The sequence below is a fragment of the Macrotis lagotis genome, chromosome X (genome assembly GCF_037893015.1).
Source record: "Macrotis lagotis isolate mMagLag1 chromosome X, bilby.v1.9.chrom.fasta, whole genome shotgun sequence".
NCBI classification, from domain to species: Eukaryota; Metazoa; Chordata; class Mammalia; order Peramelemorphia; family Peramelidae; genus Macrotis; species Macrotis lagotis.
Genome location: NC_133666.1, coordinates 629,689,445 through 629,716,142, shown reverse-complemented (window position 1 = coordinate 629,716,142; position 26,698 = coordinate 629,689,445). Strand labels below are relative to the sequence as shown.

Here is a 26,698-nt window from a genome sequence, read left to right as displayed (position 1 = left end):
CCATCTATCTGCCATGTAATCATCACCATACCTGTGTTATGGAAGAGAAAACTGAGGCACAGTCTATGAGTAAATGTCCATGTTAGAACAAGACTATTAGACAATTAGAGGTCACCTAATGGGACTCATCTCATTTCAATGAAGTAAAAATTTAGAACCAAAAAGAGGAAGGAATTTGTTCGGAGTCATCAATTAATTACTGCTAAAGTAACACAGGAAAAACCTGAGAGAGAGAGAGAGAGAGAGAGAGAGAGAGAGAGAGAGAGAGAGAGAAACAGAGACTGAGAGACAGAGACAGAGAGAGATACACAGAGAAAGACAGAGACAGAGAGACAGAGAGACAAAAACAGAAGCAGAGAGAGAGAGAGAAAAATGAAACAGACTGAGACAGATAGAGATTGAGACAAAGAGACAGAGAGAGAAAGAAAGAGAAACAACAGAGAGAGAGAGACAGAGACAGAGAGACAGAGACTCAGATACACAGAGAAAGAGAGAGACAAAATAGAAAGAGATGCAAAGTCAGACAGATAAAAACAGAGACAGAGACAAAGGGGGAAGTGGGGAGAGAGAGAGAGACAGACAAAAAGAGATAGAGACAGAGAGAGAAAAGGAGAGACACAGAGACAGAAAGACAGTAAGACAGAGACAGAGACTGAGACAGAGACAGAGGAAGAGACAGAGAGACACACAGAGACAGAGAAAGAAAGAGAGACGATGAGACAGAGACAGAGACTGAGAGAGAAACAAGGGGAGGAGAGAAGAAGAGGTGGGGGAGAGAGACAGAGACAGACAGAGACAGAGAGACAGAGACAGACCAAGACAGACAGAGAGATAGCGAGACAGAGACAGGGCGAGTTGGGGAGAGAAACTGAATAGACAGAGATAGACAGATAGATAGACAGACAGACAGACAGATAGATAGCTAGAGAGAGAGACAGAGGAGAGACACACAGAGAGAGACTAAGAGAAAGACAGAGACAAAGATGGGGAGAGAGGGGGAGGGGGAGAGAGAGAAAGAGAAAGACAGAGACAGAGACAGAGATAGAGACATAGAGATAGACTCAAAGACAGACAGAGATAGGCAGAAAGACATAAAGATAAAGACAGAGAGACAGAGACAGAGAGACAGAGACAGAGAGAGAGAGAGAGAGAGAGAGAGAGAGAGAGAGAGAGAGAGAGGCAGGCAGACAGAGACAGAGAGTGAGATTAGAGACTTAGACTGAAATTATCTCTATTCTTTTCACACGGGGCTTTCCCCTCACTGTTTCTAGTTCTTTCCTTTGTGGTCAACTAGCACAAACCTAGTCCTTTAGGCAGTGGATACAACCCCTAATCAAGAGTCAGGAAAACCTGAGTTGTATAAATTTAGGGTTGAAAGGAACCTTGAAGATCACCCAGTACAGAGTCCTCAGTTTACAGATGGGAAAAATTGAGGTCCAGAGAACTCGACATAGTTCACACACTTTTTACAAAGTTGACAAAAGTCTCAGTCTTTTGGGAAGCTAAGTGGCACAGTATACCAGTCCTGGAGTCAGGAGGACCTGAGTTCTAATGTGACCTTAGACACTAAATAATTACCCAGCTGTATGACCTTGGGCACTTAACTCCATTGCCTTGCAGAAACTCCACCCAAAAAGTCTCAATCTTTTGCCTCCCAGCTTAGAGCACTTTCTTGCTAACAGCTGGATGAAGAAAGTTGCCTAAATTAGAATTTTTGGTGGAGGTATATAAAAGGTTTCCAGCCTGGATCAATTCTGAAGAGGGCAACTGAGAGCAGTGCTTTGGTCCTGGTCCTGGCCCTGGTGAGGGGGCAGGGATTGAAGACCATTGAGCAGAAGAGATGGACCAACTCAATTTTATAATCATAAAAACAAGACAGAATATTCTTAAGGTCACACATTCAGTAAGTGTCAGAGACAGTATATGAGTACATATATGCTCATTCCAGAGACACTTTTCATACTACATGTGACATAGACTTGTACAAAATTTAACCTCAGTGGTTAATCTATGAAGCCACATTTTCCTCCTGCCTCCCAACACTCCCAAATTACTTAGAGTAAATCCATGATTTCCTGTTCCCCTTTCCTGCCATCCCTCTTGTAAAGTGTCAGCCTGAGAGTAGGAAAGGGTACCCCCCTGTGCATCTACCAGCATTGTAAATTTGTCTCTGACATGACTCTAACTCCTCTCCATTAGGAACTATTGGGATTTCTTTACTCTTATTTCAAAAAGTTGTCTATAAAAGTAGTGGGCAATTTGAAATAGTTGCCTGGTCAAATTCAATGGACTATTTTTCTACAATAAATTCCTTTACATTTTTCTCTTCCTGGATTTGCTTTATTATTGCTGAACAAAGAATTTTTTTTTAACAGACTCGTGACTATCCCCGCCCATTCTTTGTGTGCTGGAGGCTGAAAGTTAGGGTAGCATAATGGATAAGAACTGCAGGGACTTGGAGCCTGGAAGATCTGTATTCAAATCCTGCCTCAGACACTGCTTAACTGTGCAACTAGGGCAAATCACTCAATGTTGAAAGCTTTTAGAATGCATGTTTGCTTGGATCTGGGAGTGGCAGAATGCCCAGAAGTCTTCCTCCCTTCAGATTGGCTGAGTTTGGGAAACCTCAGCTTTTGCAGTTCTGCTAAACTAAGCCTGGGTGGCCACAGAGGAGATCTGCAGAGGAAATGAGGGCTGTGAGAGGGAGGAGGGTGAAATCCTTTTAGGGAAAGTAGATATTTCCTTCCCTCTGCAATGGAGCTCTTCTCCAAAAGGCCAGTGGTGATGCTGAGGTCAAGAACAAGAAAACTCCCCCAAACAACCTCTCTCAGACTTGTCTTGGAGATCTCTTTTCTGCCCTTTCCTTTCCCAGGGGGCTGCCCTGGAGGCCACAACTGTTAGAGTTGGAAAAGATAATAAAGGTCAAGTCCAAATTATGCAGTGATGGAATTCCCTTCCTTTTCTCTCAGAAAATGATCCCTCTCCTGCTGGGCAGCTCACTCCCATAAGAACATCCTCTTCAGATACCAGGCTCTAATACTGGGTGGAAATAGGCCTTCTGTGGCTTCCTTCTTTCCTGTCCAGTTTTGTCAATTAGTATTAAACAGATGAAAGCTAATTCTCCACCCCATGACTACACAATCCACCACTCCCAAGTCATTTTTTTTCCAGGCTAAATATCTCCACTTCCTTCAACTGATTCTCATATATGACAGGGCACCCCGGACCTTCACCAACTTCTTCTGATTGTTCTCTAGTTTGTCAGAATCCTTATTGAAATGTGATTCCCCAAAAAGAATACAGCACCCAACATGTCCTTGAAAAGAGAAAACAACAGGACTATTAACTCTCTCATTCTTGACGTTTATCTTTTATGAATTACTGAACAAGTAATTCTCTGACTAATCAACTTCCATGTCTTCTCATTGCCTCTTAGAGACACCTGGTCTCAAACCTATTCTTCTAAACTACAACCTCTGCACCCTGTAACCCAACCAAACTAGGCTTCTTTGGGTTCCTCACACTCCACATCCTATCTCTTGCCTTTTTCCTTTGCTCTATCTGCCTTTCTTGCCTGGTGTATATACTCTCTTTACCTTGACTTAATAAAGTTTCCCTATTTGGTTTAAGAAGTTTAAGCTCCATCTATGTGAAAACTTTCCTGATTTGTACCCCGCCCCCCCAACTTCTAGTGGCTTCTTCTTTTGTTTTTGTCTTTTGTAAGGCTTTTTGTCTTTTTGCAAGGTTAAGTGGCTTGTCCAAGGCCACACAGCTAGGTAATTATTAAGTGTCTGAAACTGGATTTAAACTCAGGTCCTCTTGACTCCAGGGCCGGTGCTTTATCCACTGTGCCACCTAGCTACCCTAGTAGCTTCTTCTTCAAATTACCTCATATCGAACTGATTTGTATTTATTTTGTTGTTGTTGAGTCATTTCAGTCAAGTGGATCTTGCTGTGACCCCATTTGGGGTTTTCTTGGCAAAGATCCTCTAGTGGTTTGACATTTCCTTCTCCTGTTCATTTTTACAGATGGAAAAAACTGAGGTAAATAGGGTTAAATGGCTTGCCTGGAGACCTGACTCTACTGTATTACCTACTGCCCTTGTATTTATTTATTTGCTTTTCATTTATGTTATATGTGACTTTTCGATGTATTTGTCATCTCTTCCATTAGAACATAACCTCTTCACCAGTAGGTATATCTTCACTCTTTGTCTTTGTATTCACAGTATTTGGTATAGTTGGTATAGAATAGCTGCTTAATAAATGATTGTAGAATGATGAAGCTGACATTTCTATACCAAGGTTCTTGTTTATTTGTTTGTTTTGCAAGGCAGTGGGGTTAAGTGACTTGCCCAAGTTCACACAAATTAGGTAATTACTATTATTATTATTATTTAGGTTTTTTGCAAGGCAAATGGGGTTAAGTGGCTTGCCCAAGGCCACACAGCTAGGTAATTATTAAGTGTCTGAGACCAGATTTGAACCCAGGTACTCCTGACTCCAGGGCCGGTGCTTTATTCACTGTGCCACCTAGCCACCCCAAAAAGGATAGCCTGTGGTCTATTTTTTTTTTAGTTTTTTTTTGCAAGGCAAATGGAGTTAAGTGACTTGCCCAAGGCCACACAGCTAGGTAATTATTAAGTGTCTGAGACTGGATTTGAACCCAGGTACTCCTGACTCCAGGGCCAGTGCTTTATCCACTGTGCCACCTAGCCGCCCCAAATTAGGTAATTATTAAGAGACAGATTTGAAATCAGGTCCTCCAGACTCCTGGGTCAGTACTCTATCTACTCACTACCCAGGTGCCCTAACACTTATGTTCTTTTGATGTTGCCTTTTGGTATGGAGGTGTCCCTAGGTTCTCAACAAGCTCTGGCAGACCCTATCCAGCTGGAAAAACACCAAATATGGTATAGTTTGGGTAGTGGTATCCAGAAACTTGGGTGCAGGTCCTGGGTCTGATACGAGCCGTAGAGAAGTTATTTAACCTGAGTGCCAATTTCTTGCATATGTGCAGAATAGGAATAATAACCAAAAAAAGAAAAATGAAAATACTACCCAAGTTGATTTACAGAGTTAAGTGACATGCTAAACAAATTGCTAAGGAGCTAACTGTTCTTTAAAAAGTAGGCAAAATAGTGATAATATGCATTGGGAAAAATGACAAGGGTTAGAGTCTCCATGGAAATAATGAGAAAAATACAAATAAAAGGACTTGTGCTTCAGGCTTCAAACTATTTTATATGGCAATAATTATCAAAACTGGGGCAGCCAAGTAATGGAGTGGATAGAGTACTAGATCTGGACAGAAAGACTCATCTTCCTGAGTACATATCTGGCCTTAGACACTTACCATATGATCCTGAGCAAGTCACCTAACCATGATAACCTCAGTTCTCATCTGTAAAAATGAGTTGAATAAGGAAATGAAAAACCATACTAGTATCTTTGCCAAGAAAAACTCAAATGGGGTCACAAAGAGTCAGACATGACTGAAAAGACTGAAGAATAGCAACAAAATTATCAAAAGTATTTGGAACTGGTTTAAAAATCTCAGAAAAATAGATGAGGGCTTTTTAAAAATAAAAGGAAGAAATAGAAAGCAGATAAAAACAATAACCAGCATTTGATAAACCCAGAACCTAAACTGCTGAAGGAAGAACTTCATATTTGACAAGAAGGTTAAGAAAAACCAGGTTAGGTCAATATCATATATTATAAGAGTGTAAATAATAAATCCTGTAGCAATAGCATACCTTCAAATTTGGGCTTTTGAGAGTTATAAGTATGTAAAATATGTTAATTGATTCCAGCCCAATGGAAATATGCACTTTGAAATAGAAAAATATGGCCACTTTATTTATGGGATTCATTATTTTCACTAATTGGGACCTAGCTAAACACAATAAGTTCAAAATTGATACCCAAGCTGTATGTAAAAAGCCATAATCATAAAAAATAAGAAAATTAGGTTAAGTACCTATCACAGTGATAAAGGGGAGAAAAAAATTTGATCTTGACCCTTTCTCAAGATTTTCAAAAATTGAAATCATAAAGTCATAATTGGGCTCAACCAAAAGCATACGGAGGAGAGTAATGTATGATAAGGATGAAATGGTAGTTTAGGGCTATATTGTGAGATTTAAAAAAATTTATTTTACTTTTGGTTAACAAATATTTATTTTCTCCTCTAAATTTCCCTCCCCACCTAAAAGAAAAAAAAAATAAAGCAATCTTCTAACAAATGTATCTAATCAAGCAAAACAAATTCCCACATTGACTATGTCCAAAAATCTATGACTTAATCTGCACCATAAATCCACCCCCTCCTTCTGGTAGGTGGCATAAATTATTATCAATCTTCTTGAACTATGCTTGGTCATCATGTTGCTCAGAGATCTTAAGTCTTACAAAATTCTTTACCTTTGCATAAGTGTTACTCATTTTTCCACTTCTGTTTACTCTGTATTAGTTCATACAAATCTAATCAGGTCCTTCTGAACTCCTCTCTTTCATCATTTACTGTGAAAGGGTTTAAATGCCTTATATTTTATCCTAGAGGTACTAGAGACCTAGTGGAGGTTCTTGAGTAGGGAATGTTGTGATCAGATTTGTAGGTGAGTACTTTGGCCTCAACACTCCCTTAACCCTGTTGGTTCTTCCCTCCCTAGCCTCAAGATCATTTTCTTTGATAAAGAAAATGGAAGCAAAATAGGGATGTATAAATGTTATCACTCTGTTGTCTATAAACATTATGCCATCAGCCACAAAAAGGGAGCCTCTCCTTTTTTATGTTCCTCTTCCTTACTCCAAAATAACTTTAGACCTTCTGGTCCTTAACATTTTAGTTAAGTTTCATTTCATCCTAAGCTTTGGCCTTGGTGGTATTAATCTCATATAATCATGACCCTCTTTTATATTCCTCCCTTTCTGAGTCCCTCTCTATCACACACACACACACACACACACACACACACACACACACACACACACACACACACACAGCCCCCCCCCCCACACATATATATATTCTTTCAAAATCTGAGCTCAGAGAGCAATCTGTGTAGACGCTTTTGTGTCTTTAAATACTTCTCTCTTTTCTTCATCCCTGGGATCAAAAATAGTTGTATTACACAGAGGAGGAAGAGATGTTCTGGATTTTGAGGACTCTCCTCTCTTGGGCATTGCCCTCTATAGCTGTTAGGTGGTACAGTCAGAAAGGGATCTTGAGTCAGGAAGATTCATATTTGTGAGTTCAAATCTGAGTTCAGATTCTCACTGACCTTGGGCAAGCCACTTAACCCTGTTTACTTCAGTTCTTTATTAGTACAATGAATGGGAAAAGAGAATGGCAAACAAATTTCTTTGTCAAGAAAACCGAAAATGGGGTCATAAAAAAATTGGATGTGATTGAAATGACTAAGCAACAACAATTCTCTTAAATCATCTTTTTTTAACTTCCTTTTTGTATTTTTTTGTCCTATTATATTACAAGCTCCTTGAGAGTTAGGACTATCTTTCTTGTCCTTATTTTTACGCCCAGTATATACTAGACAAAGTAAGTTTTTATTGAATTGAATGGTTAAAAATTCTGTCCTGGGGCTATTGTTATCTTCTGATTTTTAAAAATTGTTATAAATGTATTTGCTTCTCTTTTGCCTATATTTTCCAATATATCTCTTGTCCTCCTCCCAGGGAGTCACTTCTATCAAAGTATGAAAAAAAAGAAGAAAAAAACCTCTACTACTTTGGTAAAGCTAGTCAAAAATAATGTCAACCAAGTCCAACATTATTTATTCCTCTCTCTCTGGATTTTTAGAAACCTGCCTTCCTAAATAAAACAGTAATTGTGGTTCACATATTTGTAATTCTTCAGAGTTTACAAAGCATTTTTTTCCCACAACTACTCTGATGTCCTCATAATAGCAACAACCTATAACTGTTGACATTTATTTAGTGCTTTAAAGTTTACAAAAGGTTATTCAGAAATTGTCCTATTTAATTCTCACAATTTTGTGAAACAACTGCTATTATTATAAATTTACGTTTATTTTATAGATGAGAAAATGGAGCCTGAGGGATGGTGGTGGTAAGTGATTATGGTCACACGTCTAGTCACAAATAGACTTCCAACCCAGGGCTGCTTGATTTCAAGTTCACACCAGTCAGTGTCTCATGCTTTCTTTCCTTTTCTGTTCTAAGAGAGGCTTGATATCTCCCAGCATATCTTTACATTCCATATCCCCAATCAATTGTTGATGATCAGAAAAGAGGTCTGAGAAGTACATTCCCTCATTGCTTCTTAGACCTTTTGAAATGTGAAATGACAGCATAGCAAGGAATGTGCCAGATAAGGAATTCTTCCAAAAGTAAGCCTGTAGTCATCTTTGGGTGAGATAAAGCCCATTGCCTCCCTAGGCAGACTATTGATAATGCTTAGGTTTGCCTAGTGTATTTTTTGTCTTTCTTTCTTTCTTTCTTTCTTTTTCTCTTTCTTTCTTTCTTTCTTTCTCTTTCTTTCTTTCTTTCTTTCTTTCTTTCTTTCTTTCTTTCTTTCTTTCTTTCTTTCTTTCTTTCTTTCTTTCTTTCCTTCCTTCCTTCCTTCCTTCCCTCCTTCTTTCCCTTTCTTCTCTTTTCTTGTTTTCATTCTTTCTTCTTCCTCTTCTTTTCAGTTTTTTCTTCTTCCTCTTTCTTCTTTTTTAATGTCTAGCAGTTTTGTTACTCTCCATTTTTGAAATTTTCATTTATTTTTTCAATTATATTTAAAGATAGTTCTCAACACTTATTTTGTCAAGTTCTCTTTCTCCTACTCTTCCCTCCCTCCACCTTCAGATAGCAAATAATTTATTGTAGGTTATACATGTAAAATTATATTACATATTTCCATATTAGTTACCCTATGAAAGAAGATTCAGAATAAAAGGGGAAAACTACAAGAAGGAAAAAAACAAAAGACAAATTTAAAAAGATGAAAATAGTATGCTTTGATTTACATTCAGATTCCATAGTTCTTTCTCTGGATGTGGATAACATTTTCTATCACAAGTTTTTAGAATCATCCTTGATCCCTTAACTGCTGAGAGGAGCTGAGTCCATCACAGATGATCATCACATAAGGTTTCTGTTCATGTGTACAGTGTTCTGATTCTGCTCATTTCACTCAGCATCAGTTCATATAGTCTTTTCAGGTTTTTCTAAGACCACTTCCTCATGATTTCTTACAGAACAACATTACTCCATTACATACAACAATTTGTTCAGCCATTTTCTAATTGTTGGACATCTGCTCAATTTCCAAATTCATTGTCACTAAAAAGAGAGCTGCTACAAATATTTTTGTACATGTGGGTCTTTTCCCCTTTTTTTATTATCTCTTTGGGATATAGATCTAATAGTGGTATAGTTGGATCAAAGGATATCCATAGTTTTATTGTCCTTTGGCATAGCTCCAATTTGCTCTCCAGAATGTCTTAATACATTTTAAAAAGGTTTCTAAAGGTTTCTCGACCTAAACCTCTAAACTCTTTTTATCCACTCCACTGCTCCTAATCATCCTCTCTGGAGCCAGTCAGAGGAAATCTAATCTTTCTTCTCTGTGTTTGCTCTTGAACTACTTGAAGACCTATCCCTTCCTCCCCAGTCCCTACTTTTTTTAGTTCAGGCTAAATATGCCTGTTCCCCCCCCCCCCCCCCCCCCCCGGCCTCTCTGCTACAGTTCATTCTGGGTTAGGTTGTGAGAATCACTTTCCTAATCCTTAGTTCTTATATCCGTGTTCTGCTCAAAAACCCCTCAGTAACTCCCTGACCCTGAGAGGTTCTGTAGCTGAACCAATGCCACCCAAGTCTGAGTTCAGTTAAACTATTATTATTATTGTTTGGAGGGAGCTAGTAAATGTTAATTGTTGGATTTGAACTGACTTTATCCACTGCACTATCTAGTTGCTCCTGGACCATTATGTCTGATTAGTTAAAAGTGAATATAAATAGCAATTGTTTTTGTTTTAGTTAGAAAACTCCAAGGGTATTCCCCTGCCTGATTGACTTTTTGATTTTTTGATTTTTTAAAATTAGGTTAAAGAGGCCATCCTTTGCCTCATTTCTTTCTTAACTAGCCTTAATCACTGAGTAGGTGCTGCCTTAGTCAATTTGAGAACTTTTAAAGACTCTAGCTCTAGGTGGCACAGTGGATAGAGCACTGGCCCTGGAGTCAGGAGCACCTGAGTTCAAATCTGGTCTCAGACACTTGATAATTACATAGCAGTGTGGCTTTGGGTAAGCCACTTAACTCCATTGCCTTGCCAAAAAAGAAAAAAAAGGCCAAGGTCTCCCTCTATATCCAGGGCCATCTCCAGTTACACTGCTTCACATCTGTCTACTGGACCAAGATGACTTTGGCGGAGAAAGTGAGGCTGGGGATTACAATCCATGGTTCTCTTTCAGAACAGAGAACAAAAAAAAACTGCAAGTTTTGCAACAGAAAATTTAGAGGTGATCTCTCAGCAAAGCAAGACTCCTATACTGGCAGGCCCTTTCAGGGTTTCAAGAGTTGGGTAACCCTTTTCCCCGCCTTCTCACTTAACACTCAAAAACAGGCTAGAGAAGGAAAAGTTCCTCTTTGAAGATCCAACTGCACCAACATCATGCAGGGCAGAAGAATTACTCTACTTCTGGGTGAGTATGAGGTTAACTTGCTGATTTGGTTCTGGTAGGCCAAGGGTAGGGAATGAGCCACTCATTTACTCTATGACCTGGGACAAAACTCTTTTCTATGGCCCTCCCCAGCCTTTGGTTATAGAAGGTTATCTCTCTCAGGGGATTATACATTTAGAGCAGGAAGGACATCTAATTCAATCCCTTCATTTTAAAGAAACAGGGTCAACTTTTCTACATACACCTTTGATCCCATCCCCTCCTGTCTTCTCCAGATTGTCCCCACTATCTCTCCCTTGAGTCTTCATCATCTTGCTCTCTACTGGTACCTTCTCTGTTATTTAAAAACATGCCAAAGAGTCTCCCATTCTTAAAAAATCCTCACTAGAGCTTTTCATCTCAACTAAACTCTTTGAAAAAAGTTGTCTTCATTTAATACCTACAATTTCTCTCTTCTTAAACATTTTGTAATTTGTCTTCCGATCTCATCACACAAATGAATTGTTTTCTTTGGAATTAACAACAATTTCATGTTTGTTTTCAAGATTCAGTTCAAAGGTCACCTTTGATACCTTTCCTGATTCCTCCAGTTTCTAGAAGCTACTCTTCCCAAAATAAACTATATACATTTAGTATATGTTCTGTATGTATGTATTGTTGCTTTCATTGGAATTCATACTTTTTTTTTTTAGTTTTTTTTTTGCCCGGCAAATGGGGTTAAGTGGCTTGCCCAAGGCCACACAGCTAGGTAACTATTAAGTTTCTGAGGCCGGAATTGAACTCAGGTACTCCTGATTCCAGGGCCAGTGCTCTATCCACTGTGCCACCTAGCCACCCCCATTCTTATCATAATATAGAATCCTTACTTTATAATGCCAAAAGAGAAATGTTTTCTCAGACACAGCTAATGTCCAAATTTGAATTTGTTATGGCAGACTATGCAGCAATGTAATAAAGGATTTATTTTTATTTTAAAAATTTGTTTAATGGGGAGGGAGTATTTGGAAGAACAGATGAATAAAAAATGCTAGTTACTTGAAAAATAGATATTTGTTATTTGAAAGCAGACTATAAAAAAATCAATGTGAACTTCTTGAATTTAGGGACTTTTTGACTTTTATATTCATATCTCTAGCACTTCACAACTGCTTCATGCATAGGAAACATTTGATAAATGTTTGTTGTTTAATTGGTTAAGTGTCTAATCCAAAGTCATACAGTTAATAAGCAGGATTCAAATACAAGTCTTCTGACTCCTGAGTCAGATCTCTTTCTACTATACCATGCTGACTCTCTACAAATGAAGACTGCTTTGAATTGGAATGACCCTCAAAAGGCATCAAGCACAGCCCATTTCTGAATAGCAATTCTTTAACAAGTGACTATCTAGCCTCTCCTTGAAGACTTCTGATTATATGAACCTTATGATCTTCTGAAGCAGTCTGTTTCTCTTTTGGTTAACTCTAATGGGGCAATTGAAATCTATGGCCTGTACTATCTTTTGTTGCTTGGCCCAAATGGGTCCAGATGATCCCTTTACTTTTGATATTTTGTGATCCTGATGCTTGTCAGAATCTGATGGTTGTGGGAAGGTAGATGGCTTCATTAGCAAAAGAGAACACCATGATTTGGAGATAGGGGATTTGAATGCTCATCTGGCCAGGGGACTGTATACCTTGTGTATGGTCACATCTTCCAGGAGCCATTGAGCCATGGGCTTTAAGGACTTGGAAGGACCATTTTGTCAATTCCTTTTACAGTAGGAGAAACGGAGGCCCAGAGAAGGAAAAAAATTCACCCAACATTATAGGATTAGAAAGGGGAAGAACCAGAATTCAATCTCAAATCTTCTGACTTTTAATCCACTGATATTTATGCCATTTAATACTTATGCTTCCAGGGAAGGGTTTTCTAATTCCATGGAATGTCAGGGATTGGAATAGGCTGATACATGAGGTTTGGTTGAAGTTAGTTGTATTTTGATTCAATACACATTTCACAGGATCTCAGGATTTAGAAGAAGAATGAACTTAGGGATCACTGGGTCAAACCTCCTGGTTTTGTAGATGAGAAGATGGAGACCAAGGTTGATGCCTAAGGATATATATCTGATTCTTCTTGACAAATATACCGGAGTGTTTTGACCTTTCTTGTCTATCTCATGTTACAAATGAAGAAACTGAGGCAAAGAGTTAAGTAACTTGCCCAGGGACACACAGCTAGGTAATTATTAAGTATCTGAGGTCAGATTTGAACTCAGGTACTCCTGACTCCAGGTCTAGTGCTCCATGGTTCTACCTAACAGCTGAAAGTACCATGGAGTCTGGAGTGGTTAGTCATTTCTCTAGCTCATTTTATGCATGATGAATAGGCAGTTAGATGACTTGCCCAAGGTCAAACAGCTATAAGTCTCTATGGTCAAATTTGAACTCAGGTCCTCTGACTCTGAGGCAGGTACATCCACTACATCATCTAGTTGCCCCTCCCCATCCTCCCCCAGTCATCCTAATATAAGTCTTTTTCTTTGGAAAGCCAACAGGGTTAAGTAACTTGCCCAAGGTCACACAGCTAGGTAATTATTAAGTGTCTGAAGTCAAATTTGAACTCAGGTCCTCCTGACTCCAGGGCCAGTGCTCTATCCATTAGCTGCCCCCTCTGATCTAAATGGAAGAAAGAGTGAGGCTGTTGACTTTGCATAGTCCTCCCTCACTTAAACCCAATTCACTTGCCAGTCATGACATTACCTTCTTGATGTCATGGTCTGCTTTGAGAATGAAGGACAAACAAGGACAACAACAGTATCTGGAATATTGTAATCAGTTCTGGGAGGAAGATTTTTGGAAGGACACGGTCAATTTGGCGAGTTTTCAGAGGAGTTAGCTGACATGGAAATGAACCTCAGTATCATTCCATATAAGGACCAGCTGAAAGAACTAGGAGTGTTTAGCTTAGAGAAGAGAAGCTTCAGGGAGTCACCTATTTGAAATGCAGTCATGTGAAAGAAGGGTTAGGTTTGCTCCACTTTGTCATGGGGGATAGAAGGATGGGCAGGGGGAAGGAAGAAGGTATGGGAGGTAGATTCAGAGAAAAAGCTAATGGTGCTCTCCAAAGCATCATGGACTATCTTCAGATTCCTCCTCATTGGAGGACTTACTAATGGACAACCACTTACTGAATGTTCTGTACATGAGAATATTGTTCACTTATGGACTAGATTAGGTGCCTTTGAATTCTCTTCCCATTCTTTGTTATGTGACTATAACACCTATCAAAGTCTTTGAATCTCAGAGTTGGAATTGACCTCATTGTTTTGTGTTGTTTATCTTTGTCTTTAAAATATTTTTTTCAGTGATATTTTTATGCAGTATGGACCTGGAGTCATGAAGACCCCAAGTCAGAGTTTTCCAGAGTTTAGCACATAATAGGCACTTAATAAAAGTTGATTAACTTTGCTTCATGCATTTACAAGCCATATGAACTGATTCAATTACTAAATGCCTTTCAACTTCAGTTTTCCCTTTCTGAAAAATGAGTATAATAATGGTATCTCCCTCATGTAGCTGTTGTGAGGACCAAATGAAGCAGCTTGTGTAAAATGCTTTGGAAACTTTAAAGTACCATGCAAATGTTGACTCTAATTAAGATTATGATCTTCATTTCTGAGTTTATCTTTTCCCCTCCTACTCACCAAATCATCCCTTATAAGAAAGAAAGCTAAAGAAGGCAGCTATACCAACAAATGCTTCAGTTGAGTCTGATGGCATATGCAAAATTTCACACCTACAACAATACAGTGTCTTGGAAAAAACTCTCTTGAAGTCAGAAGACAGGTTTGAAACCTAGTTTTCCTACATCCTAGTTGTAAGATGATAAGTGCTTTTCTGGGACTTGGTCACTGCCACCATACAAAAGAAAGGATTGGATTTTATCATCTTTGAGGTCCCTCTGGCTCTAAATCCTGTGATCTCTTGAAGAAGGCATGGCTCACATTCAGTTGTGTTTTGCTCATAATATAGACTCCATGATAGTAAAATTTATTTGATTCCTTTTTCTTGCATCCTCAGCACCTAGTACAGTAGGTGTACTCATGGTAGGTGCTAAATAATTGCTTGTTATTTGATTGAATCCTGATATTCCCTTGCCTTTCTCACTCAAATCCTCCCTCCCTCCCTCCATGCACTTATCTAAACTTTATGTCTCTGAACACTGTGGTTACTTCATCAGTATGAACTGATGGATGGATGAACCCATGGATGAATGAACCCCTCCCCAGAAGACATGCACTCTCCTAGGAGGGTACCTTAACCCTTGAGCTCTCAGATGGAGGAGTGCAGAACTGCTCTTCTGAGATTTTTGTTGTGATGATATACAGCAAAATGCCCGGATACATAAGAGATGTAATAAGTGCTTGTTGATGACTTGATGGCTATCAGATGACTTTTCTATCTTCTTCTCCTAGGCTTGGTTTATCTCACATCCAGGACAAGGACACAGATGGATAATGGTAAGCTGCATCCTTCAGCTAGGAAATAAGGTAGTGGAATGATGATGGTGATGGTTGTTCTTCATTCTTGAAGAAGACCATGGTGATACATAAACATGCAATTGAACTGGATTTGAGTGAGGGGGTGCTAAGAGCCTAGACTTACTTTCTCCTCCAAAGCCATATGGGCCCAATGGCCAGATATGAATTAGAATGACTGGGAATACCCCTGGATGCAAAACAATCAGGATTAAATGACTTGCCCAAGGACATACAACTAGTAAGTGTCTGAGGTCAAATTTGAACCCAGGTCCTCCTGACTCCAGGGCTGGTGCTCTATCCACTGCATCACCCAGCTGCTCTGGTAGAATAGTCAGGGCTGGGGTATATAGAGAAAGGCAGTAACCTCTAGGAAGCTCATTGATAGTGAATAATTTCCCAGGACTTTGGGAGTCAGATATTCTCCTACTCTTTCACTCAGTTGAGTGCAATAAGATCCTTTGGAGTTTATTTATAATATGGTATAATATATGTGGCAGATTGGATTCAGAGGTAGAAGACACCTTGTTTGGTATATAATAGAGTTAGAATCCCTTCTACAATAATATCCCTGGTAAATATCTATCCAACATCTATTTGAAGAATTCCAGTAATGACAAACTCACCAATTCCTGTAGCAACTCCTTGCACTTTGGGGCACATCTTGTTACCAAATATTTCTTTATATAGAGTCTGAAATGAACCTTTTTGTACCTGACAACATTATTTTGAGTTTTTCTCTTTGACATTTTTTGAACATGGAAACTCTTCTTCAATTAGGAAACTATTGTGTTGCCCTCTGCATCTTTTCTTTTCTAGTTGCAATCACTAATTTTTTATTGGCCTGAACTTGAGTCTCCTTCACTAGAATAAAACTCCAGAAAAAAAGTTTTAAAGCAAAGTTTGGGTATGATTCACGTCTAGGGAGTTTTCCAAAAGAGATTTCCTAAGTATTAACAGAGATCCTTCTAGAAAAATGATTCAGTGGGTAGAGTAGGAGAAAACGGATATAGCAGAGTTATTTATTTCTTCCATCACAAAAGAGATGATTAAAATGCAAGATCCATAAACACATACTGGCAAATATTTAAAATGTGAAAGAATAAAATCTATTATACTCTTTGAGAAGGTAGGAAGAGTCTTTCAGGAGACATTCAGGATTGCTGAGCAGGCTTTTCACATTCATCTTGGATCTGCAGTGTTTGATCCACAACCCAAGTTCTCTGTCTCCTTGCCAGCCAGACATCTATGACTCATCTCTCTGGCCAGGGTCATCTTCTTTTCTGAGAAGGGCTTAGTCCTGCTGGCCAACCAGCTCTCAACTAAATGATTCTATAACTCTCAAGCTCATGATGCACCCAATAGTAGACACATTCATTTCACAGGATCAATATCTTTCCATTTGTATTCACAGAAAGGCAGAAATAGAGTCTCAGATCCTCAAGGCAAGCATAAGTCCTTCCAGGCATAGCTGCTGTTGGGAAGGAGAGGGAAGAAAGTCAGATGTATTGCCAATCTCCACCCTAGAAGTGGAGAATACCTAGTTCTTTTAAAGGTCACTAAGTGGATCTGGCTCAGCTTTAGAAGAGCTCCCAGTGATGGGGGAACTGACTTGGATCTTCTGATCCTATAATAACCTTTAATAAAGGACCAGAGTACACCTGGCCCTGGAAATGATTCAAATGCACTGGCAGCAGTTCAAATGGACTGCAGCTCTTGGGGTAGTGTTCTAATCCAAACACCTCCTTACAGCTGGGGCTTATAAGGGATTCTTCTTTGGTTTGGACTAGTTGGCCAGTGAGTTCCTTTCTGATCCTGAAATTTCATGATTATGTGAAATAAATGCAAGTGAATTTGAAGTGGAAGGGAACATTGACACTGGGAAGGATCAACTGTGATTGTACATAGGAAGGAATTTTTGAACCGAATCTTAGAGACACCTGAGTATTCTAAGAAGCAGAGATGAGGAGAGGGTGAATGTATTCCAGGTTGGGACTTGTGATATGTGATTTGTTAGTATTATTACCATACTTAAATTTGGAGAACCCCCATGTGTACGCTTGCAATTGAGTGTCTAATACTAAGGGAAAAAAAAGGCAAAAACATGATCTCTTGTTCACTAGAAGCTCAAAGTCCAATGGGAGAGACAACAGCTAAACAGCTAGATATATACAGAATAAATGGAAGGTGTCTAAGAGAAAAGAGACTTGTGAGTGTTGGGGAGAGAGGAAAAGAAATCTTGCAGAAGGAGTGATTTGAGCTTCAAGACATGAGAACATTTTGGGTAGTAAGCATAACTAGTGAAAGATCAGAGAATCTGGAGATGGTATGACTTGTTTTTTTTTTTTTTTTAGGTTTTTGCAAGGCAATGGGGTTAAGTGGTTTGCCCAAGGCCACACAGCTAGGTAGTTATTAAGTGTCTGAGACTAGATTTGAACCCAGGTACTCCTGACTCCAGGGCCAGTGCTTTATCCACTACGCCACCTAGCCACCCCTGGTGTGTCTTGTTTTGATGATGTTTTGTCCTTCATTCTCAAAGAAGACTGTAACATCAGGGAGGTAATATCATGACAAGCACATAAATTGGATTTGAGTGGGGAGTGCTATGCTAAGTTACTAGCCTCACTTTCTCCTCCAGAGACATCTGGGTCCAGTGGCCAGATCTGAATCAGGAGGACTGGGGATGATCCTGGATGTGAGTCAGTCATGGTTAAGTGACTTGCCCAAGATCACATAACTACTGTTAAGTGTCTGAGTCTGGATTTGAACTCCTGTCCTCGTGATTCTAAGGCCAGTGCTCTATCCACTGTATCACCTATCTTCCCCCTATATCTTGTATTAGGAAGTTAATGTCAATAGATATTAGAGAGCATGGAAGGAGGAGTAAAGAATAAGAAAACTGGAAAAGCAGGAAAGGTCCAGGTTGGTAAGGGCTTCAGAGGTGATCTTATCAGTTCAGAAACACTCAGGCAGAAGGATACCTCTGATTAACTTAGTAGCTGTTGCTGACTCTGGAAGACATAGAAAGATATGATTAGGGTTGTCATGGTCTTGAAGGGTCCAATGGGGAAGAAGAATTTCAAATACTCTAATTGATCCTAGAAGAAAGCATTAGAAACAATGGGCAGGAGACAGGCAGAGAGGAAGGTGAAGAGAAATAAATTGGTCTGAGGAAGAACTTCCTTATACACAGAGCTATACAGCATAAGAAAAAGCTCCTGAGGAGTTTGGAATTCTCAATTTCTTAAGGTCTTTCAGGAGATGCTGGTGATTTATTAGAAGGGGCTCTCTGGTCTAGGTTGAACTAGGTGACCTCTGAGGTCTTTTCCAACTCAGAGACTGAGGTTCTGGGTTTTCTTCCTGGTGCCTTAGAAAAGAACTGTTGATCCTAATTTTCTGTGAATACTTTCATGTCCAGTTGCAAAAATAAGTCCAGAAGCCTTGGCATAGAGAGCTCTTTGATCAGATTTGCTTTCTGTCTTGAGGCAATTGAATCTTCCCAAAGTTTCCATCTTTAGGGGACTAATTGCAACCGTATTAGCATCCTGGGGGGGGATCCTGGGTAGGGGGTAAAATTCTACCTATAGTGCCAGCTTCACCTTCAGAAACTTGGACTGTGAAGCGGCAGGAGAAACTCAGTCATTATTGATGTTGGAATTTTCCTGGGTTCATTTATTCAGCAACTAGATAGTGTAATGGATAGAGCACTGAACTTGGAGTCAAGAAGACCTGAATTTAAATCTTGCTTCAGACATTTAACAAGCTGTGTAACAATGAACACAAGTTCTTTCAGCCTCAGTTTCCCCATCTATAATTTGAGAATAATAATAGTACCTGCCTCACAGGGTTGATGTAAGGACCAAATAAGATAATGTGTATTAAGTGCTTTGCAAACTTTAAAATACTCTTTAAATGTAAAATATTATTATTAATATTATTATCAACTTCAGTATATGATTTCTATTTTAGGGAGGTTTGTAGGAAAAATCAATATTCTACCATTTTATTGTTCACATGACCCAAAAGTCTGTAATTATTATTATCATCTAAATACTTATTTCTTGGGTATCTACTATGTGGCTAGTTTTGTGGAAGAGTCTGAGAGAATATGTAGACAAGTATGAGAGATAGTTTTTCTATTTAGAGGTGTTTCATTATAGTTGGAGATATATCGCAGTATAAACTTCAGTTGAATTATAAGAACAGAGTAAGAATTGTGAGCACTTAAGGCACTTAAGATTTGCAAAACACTGCAAATATCATCTCATTTGATTCTCACAACAGCTCTGGGAAGTAAATGCTATTATTGGCACCATTTTTTTTTGCAGATGAGGAAACTGAGGTTGAGAGAAGTTAAATGACTTGCCCAGGTTCATACAGTTAGCAAATGTCTGAAGCAGAATTTGAATTCAACTGATTCCCAAGTCCAACAATCTATCCACTGTGCACCTAGCTATCTGTGGTATTAAGAATACTAATTGCTGAGGGAGAATGATGTGGTGGCAAGAGCACTGGATTTCAAGTCAGAGGACCTGTGTTGGGATTCTGGCTCTGTTACAGTCTCAGTTTCCTTATTTGTATATAACTGATGTCCTACTGTTTCTCATCTGTGAAGGTTAGGTCCAGTGTTACCTTGACATGAGGAGTTCCAGTAGACTACTTCAGGTTTGAGGAGGCACTTGAGTTACTTGTCAGTCATTGATTCCCACCACTGGCAATTAGCAATCACTTAGAACTCAAATTTGTGGTTAATTAGGTAATTTATTTAGATTTGTAGATTTATAGTTAAAAAACACACAAATCTTGAGATTTGAAGAAGATAATTGCAACCATCATCTTGCAACCAAATCTCCTGGTAGGAGATTACCCTGGTTTGCAGTACCATTCACACATTTTCTTGACATTTTGGAAATTGCTTTGTTCATTTAGGCTCAATCTTCATGTTTCCTACCTAGTAAATCTCAGAATTCTGGATGATTTTCCAGGCTAGTTTATCCTCTACTCAAATGTCAAAGTTATTTACCCAGAGCACAGGTCTGATCATGTCTTCTTCCCCCCTCTTTATCACCCCTCTCTCCTCTCTCCCTTACCTCAACCACCCAAATCAATAAATTCCAATGCCCCCCTTTCACCTCCAGGACCAAAAATTAAATCTTCTGTTTGACTTTCAAAGTCCTTCATGATCTCCTCCCCCTTCTACTTTTCTTATTCCCTACATCCTTTCTTGTACATATTCTTCAAGCCAGTGATACTGACTGACCTCCTGGCTTTTCCTAGCAGAAGACACTCCATCTCTAGGATCTGGGTATTTTCATTGATTGTCTCCCAGGTCTTGAATATTTTCTCTACTAATCTCTGCCTCTTGACTTCCCCTGCTTCCTTCAAGTCCCAGTTCAATCCCCAACTCCTACCCGAAGTCTTTTCTTATCTTTCTATATTCTAACTCCTTCTTTGAATTATTTTGTATTTGTCCTGTTGTATCTGCTAAATTGAGTTCGATACTACCCAAGATTCAGACCCGGTGTATACAGGTGTATTCAGGGTGGGGGGCAGGCAGCCATAAGGCTTGGGTTAACCAGGTCACATGGTGAAGCCCATGGAGCTCCATGTAATTTAAGGAAAAGTCAGAGGAAAGAACATCTTTCTGAATGGGAGGCTGGAAGAAGCAAGAAAGCTCAAAGGGGCTGTGCTTTCTGTCAAATACCCCTCCATTGGAGACAGGTGTAGGTAGTGCTTGTGGTGTGGTCTTTTACCTTGGAGCCAGGTGACTTCCAATCACAATCTATGTGCTGGTCCTTCTTGTCTCAAGGTACTTGATATCCAATTTTAACACAACATTTCCTACCTGCCAGTGTCCAGGCCAAAGTTAAGTCAAAGTGAAAATGGAGGATAAGATACAACAGTGACAAGGGGAGATAGGATACAATCACAGTGTCCAAGGGAGGCAGAATCTCAAGAGTGGGAACCTCCCCACAGTTAACAGATTATGCTTCTGCTACATGCACAATTCTCTACATCTTTTCCCTACATAATTGTCTCTAGCTGGTTTGTACGTATTTGTTTTCATGCTGTTTCCCCTATTAGACTATGAGCTCCTTGAGGGAAGAGGGATCTTTTATTTCTTTTTCTATCCCCAGTGTTGAATACATTGCCTGGCAAAAAATAGGCATTTAATATATGTTTAATGATTGACTTGGGGGGTTGCCCAACCTCCAACTTTGATCCTGCATAATCCTCCTCTCTGCATTCCAGATTTGGACAAATGTGCAGATTCCACTGTCTGTCCACCATATGCCATCTGTATCAGCATCCCAGGAAACTACACATGTGTCTGCAAAAATGGTTTTGTAATGGGGCCCACAATGGAATGCCAAGGTAAGTGGGGCTGTGATTTCTCTAAAATATGTCTAGTTTTAATGAACTAAGGTTTGGAAAGGAAGGAATTTGAACCTAGCTCTTTTTAAATATTTCTATCTCTCACTTTACTGAGTGGATTACGTCCCTTTCATGTCTTCACATTCCAACTGATACTTATTGATGACATCCTCTGAATTCTCACAGGGGAGTTACTCAGTGAACTAGAGAATTCCTCTATGCTTTTTTTTAACTTTTATTTTTAGATATCTGCAAAATTCTTGTACTGTTCATCCTTTATCTCTCCTTATGCCATGATTGGTTCATCTTTTTTTTTAATATAGCATGTGAACTTTCATGGCTTGAGAGGTAGCATGGGACAAAAGGAAGAAGACTGGATTAGAGAAGATAGGAGTGAGGGGTCTTCAATTATTTTTCTTTAAAAATTTTAAGAATATAATCTAATTGTAAAAAAAAGACTATTTCCCTATTTCACTCAGAGAAGTCATTCACAGGTTCAAGCTCAATACTGATTGGTGCAGGAATACTGACGTGTTTCAATTCTTCCCTGGTTTGTCACTCCTTAGTTAATCTGGTGGTACCTACTCCTGGGGATTCAATTTATTGATACTAGACTTAATGTGGATACTTTATATGCTTAGCCCATTGCAGCTCAGAACTCCTGAGTCTGAGATCCATTAACCTCAATCTCCATGGTATCTGGGATTTTAGGTCAAAGACTACAATCCATCTGACCTGAAATCTAATCCCTACTCTGCCATTACTATCTATGTGATCTTGGACTTCAGTCTCCTGATCTATAAAATGTGCTGGAGAAGGAAATGGCGAACCATTCTAGTGTCTTTGTAAAAAAATCCCCACATGGGATCACAATCAGTGGGATATGGCTGAAATGATTGAACAGCAAAGTAGGATGATTCCTAATCACAATAAATTTGGCAGCCTTGATCTGGGGAATTCTTCTGATGAAATTCACTTTCTCCCTAGATGTGGATGAATGTTCTCAGAATCCTCTTATTTGTGGTCCCAATACCAAATGCACCAACGTCTTTGGAAAATACAAATGCAGCTGTTTGTCTGGATTTTCTTCTCCCAGGGGAAATTCATGGGTCCCTGGTAAGACTGGATCCTTCCAATGCACAGGTAATACTCAGAGTGCCCCTGATGTCTTGTCCTTGGGTCTAGGGTTATCTCACCTGAGTTTGGGCATTTTGTGACTTACTGAAAACATCTCTCTCCTGCTCTGCAGATATTAATGAATGTCTCAGGGACTCAGTCTGCTCCCAGCATTCCACCTGTCAAAATACTCCAGGGAGCTATGACTGTACCTGCAATGCTGGCTTCACTTTTAGGAACTCTCAATGTGAAGGTACCAAGCACACGAAGACATGATCTATCTTGAACTTTTTCTTGGCTTCATTTTTTTCCCCAATCATTTAAAAAATAGTGTTCTTTCCTTCTTTTTGAGAGGTCCTGTGAAAGTATATAAACAAATGTGGGAGATGTTCCTTGTCTTCAGTGTGACTTTTATCTAATTGGAAGGGTAGGGTATATTTTCTACAATATACTTGGAATAATTTGCATAAAGAAAATCAATATTTCAAGCTTCTGTGATTATATTGGCTGGTAGACAAAAGCAGGTATCAATAAAGAGACTGAATTTGGAATCAGAGAATCTAGTTCAAATTCCCTCATCACAGCCTCCCTCAACCAAACTTGCTGATTCATTTGACTAGGAAGGTCTGGAGATTCACATACAAACAGATATACTTTTATATTTTCTCTGTGCTTTCAGAAGTTGTTAAATTGATTCAACCAAAATAAATTCTCTTTTTAACACTCCTTAAATCCTCCTAAGGTTAACTCTTGGGTCACCCTTATGATTCTTGTGGACAGCCACAAATAGAACACCAACCAAGCAGCAGGGCACAATCCTGGCTGGGTTGTTGCCCTGGCAACTATTTCTTTCTCCTCCATCACCTGCACTTTTTCTGTGCTGCTCTTATGTCTTTCTTCATGCTTACAAATACAACAATCGCTATTATTCTATTATTAAAATTGACTGGAAGAAGTCTCAGTAATTAGTGAAACTACTGTCCTCTTCTAGGATTTTATCTCAACAAATATATTATATATATTTAGGAGTGTGGTGGTAAATTGTTTAACAATCAACCCTCCAAAAAAAATGTTGGCATAGCACATTTTAAGCTTAAACTGAATGATTAAGGTGATCTTCATCACTTTTTTTACATCTAGACAATCAATGAAACAATTAGTCAAGTCTTAAATTGTAGCATTTACTGTAAGTGAACAATTAGCTTTGGTTTGGCTAGTCTGAGCTGCCTCCAGAACATCCTGCTTGTAAAATGAAGGGTTTGGTAGAGGCAACTTTTAAAGTGCTGCCAAGTTACAATTCTATGGTGTCAGAATGATATTACCAATGTAGATATCATGGTATAGGGTGTCAGTCATGGCAAGGTAGAGCTGCTTGTATCCCAAAACTCTTGAGTGGATTAAATACTCCTGACCAGATTAAAATGCAATCAGGAAATATTCAACAAAATAAATAAAAAATGCAATAAAACATAGAAAATATGACATTTAAAAACTAAGTCAACATGTAGACAATAGGGATTATAATTGACCTCTGTTTTTATTTGAATTTGATACTGGTTCAACAGACATCTTCAGGCATTGCTGTGGCTGCTCTGTCCACTACTTCCAATTCCAAATCTATGACCTGGTGACCAATCTCTTGGTGATGATTCTCTCTGCACTTAGCTAGACTAATCCCCTCCAATTTGTGAAACCCAGATGAATATCTTCCTCATTTGGCAGAATCTTCCAGACTTTGCAATCTATTGGTACAGCCTTTGCAAAGTTAAGTTTGATGGCTATGTCTTGGAATTCACCAGAGAAGAATTTATGGAAAGAAAGGTCATGAATCTCTATGACATAAAAAAATCATATCAGTGACATTTTATACACATACACAAGCTAGGTAATGTGAAATGAGTTAAATAATATGACCCAACAAAACCCCCCAAAAGATATGTCAGGAGAGGAAGGAAAATTTCAGTGGTTGAAAGTGTTCATTTGGAAAAGATGAGATTCGAGGGGGACCTCAGTGAGTGGACAACTGTGGCATCATGGATCAAACATATGTGGGATATAACTCCATCTCTTGCATCACTCACTGTGTGATTTTGGTCACACCAATTCTCTCTGAGGCTCAGTTTCCCAGAGAAGAAGAAACCACAGTACAGAGATTCATCTGTAAGTTGCCCAAGATCAAGTAGGCAATGGTAGAGCCAGTAATCAGACCCAGATCCTCTGATTTCCTATCTGGTAGTCTTTTCACTATACCATAGGCAGTACATGTTCGTACATCGAAACTAGCATTAATGAATATCTTGAAACTGGATAGGAAGAGAGGAGAGGTGAGAGGACATTCTAGGCAGAAAAAATGTAAGCCTGAATTTTCAATGTTATATTTACATTGATGACTAACATCATACTATTTAATATTTTAAATTAGCATAAAAAAGAAATGCTTTAAGAAAGGTAATATGATGTAATGGTTTGAGATTCCCTAGGAATTAAGAGAACCTGGGATCAAATCCTTCTTCCTTTACATGTTGGCTGGACATCATGTCCTAGGCAACTTTCTAAGACTATGGAGAAAAATGATGTTTCTTGTTAGAGATAGTTTCCTCTTTGGGAGATAATCAAAGAGCTTTCTCCTCATTAGGTACTCATCATTAAACATTAAAAAAATCTAAACAGTGCTTTAATTGGAATAGGGAATTCTTCCAATTGGAGAAACTTTTTTCTGTTTACCAATGTAGATTGACACCAATGTAGAAACTGCAACTTGCCAGTTTAGAGCAATGTTGTCTAAATCAAAAAAGAAGTGCGAATTACCAATCCATAGATAAAAATCCCTCCAGATGTATGCTAACTTCATTTCAAAATATATTGTTTATGTTTTCTTGAATTTTTATTTATCCTGTTTACTATTTTCCAAGTATATTTTAAGCTTAGTCAAACTATACTCTAGAGTGTTACAGGCTACAAGTTTGACACTTTTGGTTTAATGGATTATCTGGGGGACTGTGAAGTAAAACCACTTAGACAGAGTCCTCACACAGTGTTTGTCAGAGGATGGACCTGACCTCAAATCTTCCTACCTTGCTATGAGCTCTCTCTAGTACATGTGCCTACCTCATTTGAGTAGCAATACAAATCAATACAGAGCAAGACAAATTTTATTTATACTCTACATTTATATGAATTATTTTCATTGTCTAAAGTATATTGACATTCTTCTAATTGATTATCCTGCCCCAATATAGATGCATATGTTCATTCATTTTTGTTAATTTTTTAAAAAAAATTTGATCATAGTAAATGTATACTCAGTTGTTTTGAGTTCTTTTTAATTATTTTCTTGGAATTATTCCATTAAACTCTTTCTATATTTCTTTGACATTCTCATAGTTATACTTCTTAATTGCATTATAGAGTTCCATTACATTCACATGCTAGAATTTATTGAATTATTTCCCTATTAGATATTTATATTACTTCTAGGGTTTTTCAATTTTTAAAATTTAATTATTGCTAATAATAGCTGTTACTATTTATATAGTACTTCTTTTTTGTTTTTTTTTTTTTGGTGAGGTTTTGTACGGGGTTAAGTGATTTACCCAAGGTCACACAACTAGGTGATTATTAAGTGTCTGAGACCGGATTTGGACTCAGATCCTCCTAACTCCATGGCTGATGCTCTATTTACTGTGACACCTAGCTGCCCCTTTTTTCATTTTTTTAATGTATTGTTTGTATCGAAAATCCTTGACCAGACATCTTTTCAGATGAGGGGATGATGTTTTCAATGTATATGTTGCAACAATGGAATTTTCGATTGGGCCAAGTGACTTGATTACTTTTGAAATCTTTCCTCATAATTCCAGATACCTCTGAAAAACCTTTCTTTTATAATTTTCACATCTACTGTAATGAATGAGTATACTTTTTTCTCTATGAGCACTGAGTTTCATTGTTTTTTATTTTTGTCAATAAAATAGATCTCAGGTGAAATCTCAAGGTTGCTTTGATTTGCATCTCCTGGTTTATTGTTGAGGT

The 26,698-nt window shown here is 38.6% G+C and overlaps 1 protein-coding gene across 8 annotated transcripts in view; it reads left to right on the top strand.

Moving 5' to 3' along the window:
• The first annotated feature begins 10,595 nt into the window (after positions 1 to 10,595).
• The window catches only part of LOC141500494 (adhesion G protein-coupled receptor E1-like), a 92,832-nt gene continuing 76,729 nt past the window's right edge, over positions 10,596 to 26,698 (top strand). For 7 of the 8 annotated variants that reach the window (XM_074203701.1, XM_074203702.1, XM_074203699.1 and 4 more), the window contains exons 1-5: positions 10,596 to 10,674; positions 15,113 to 15,157; positions 21,428 to 21,550; positions 22,538 to 22,693; positions 22,800 to 22,919. In XM_074203701.1, coding sequence (XP_074059802.1) covers positions 10,644 to 10,674; positions 15,113 to 15,157; positions 21,428 to 21,550; positions 22,538 to 22,693; positions 22,800 to 22,919 — 475 coding nt within the window. In that variant the 5' untranslated portion in view covers positions 10,596 to 10,643. The remainder of the gene's footprint in view (positions 10,675 to 15,112; positions 15,158 to 21,427; positions 21,551 to 22,537; positions 22,694 to 22,799; positions 22,920 to 26,698) is intronic. The other variant, XM_074203698.1, reaches the window with a different exon arrangement.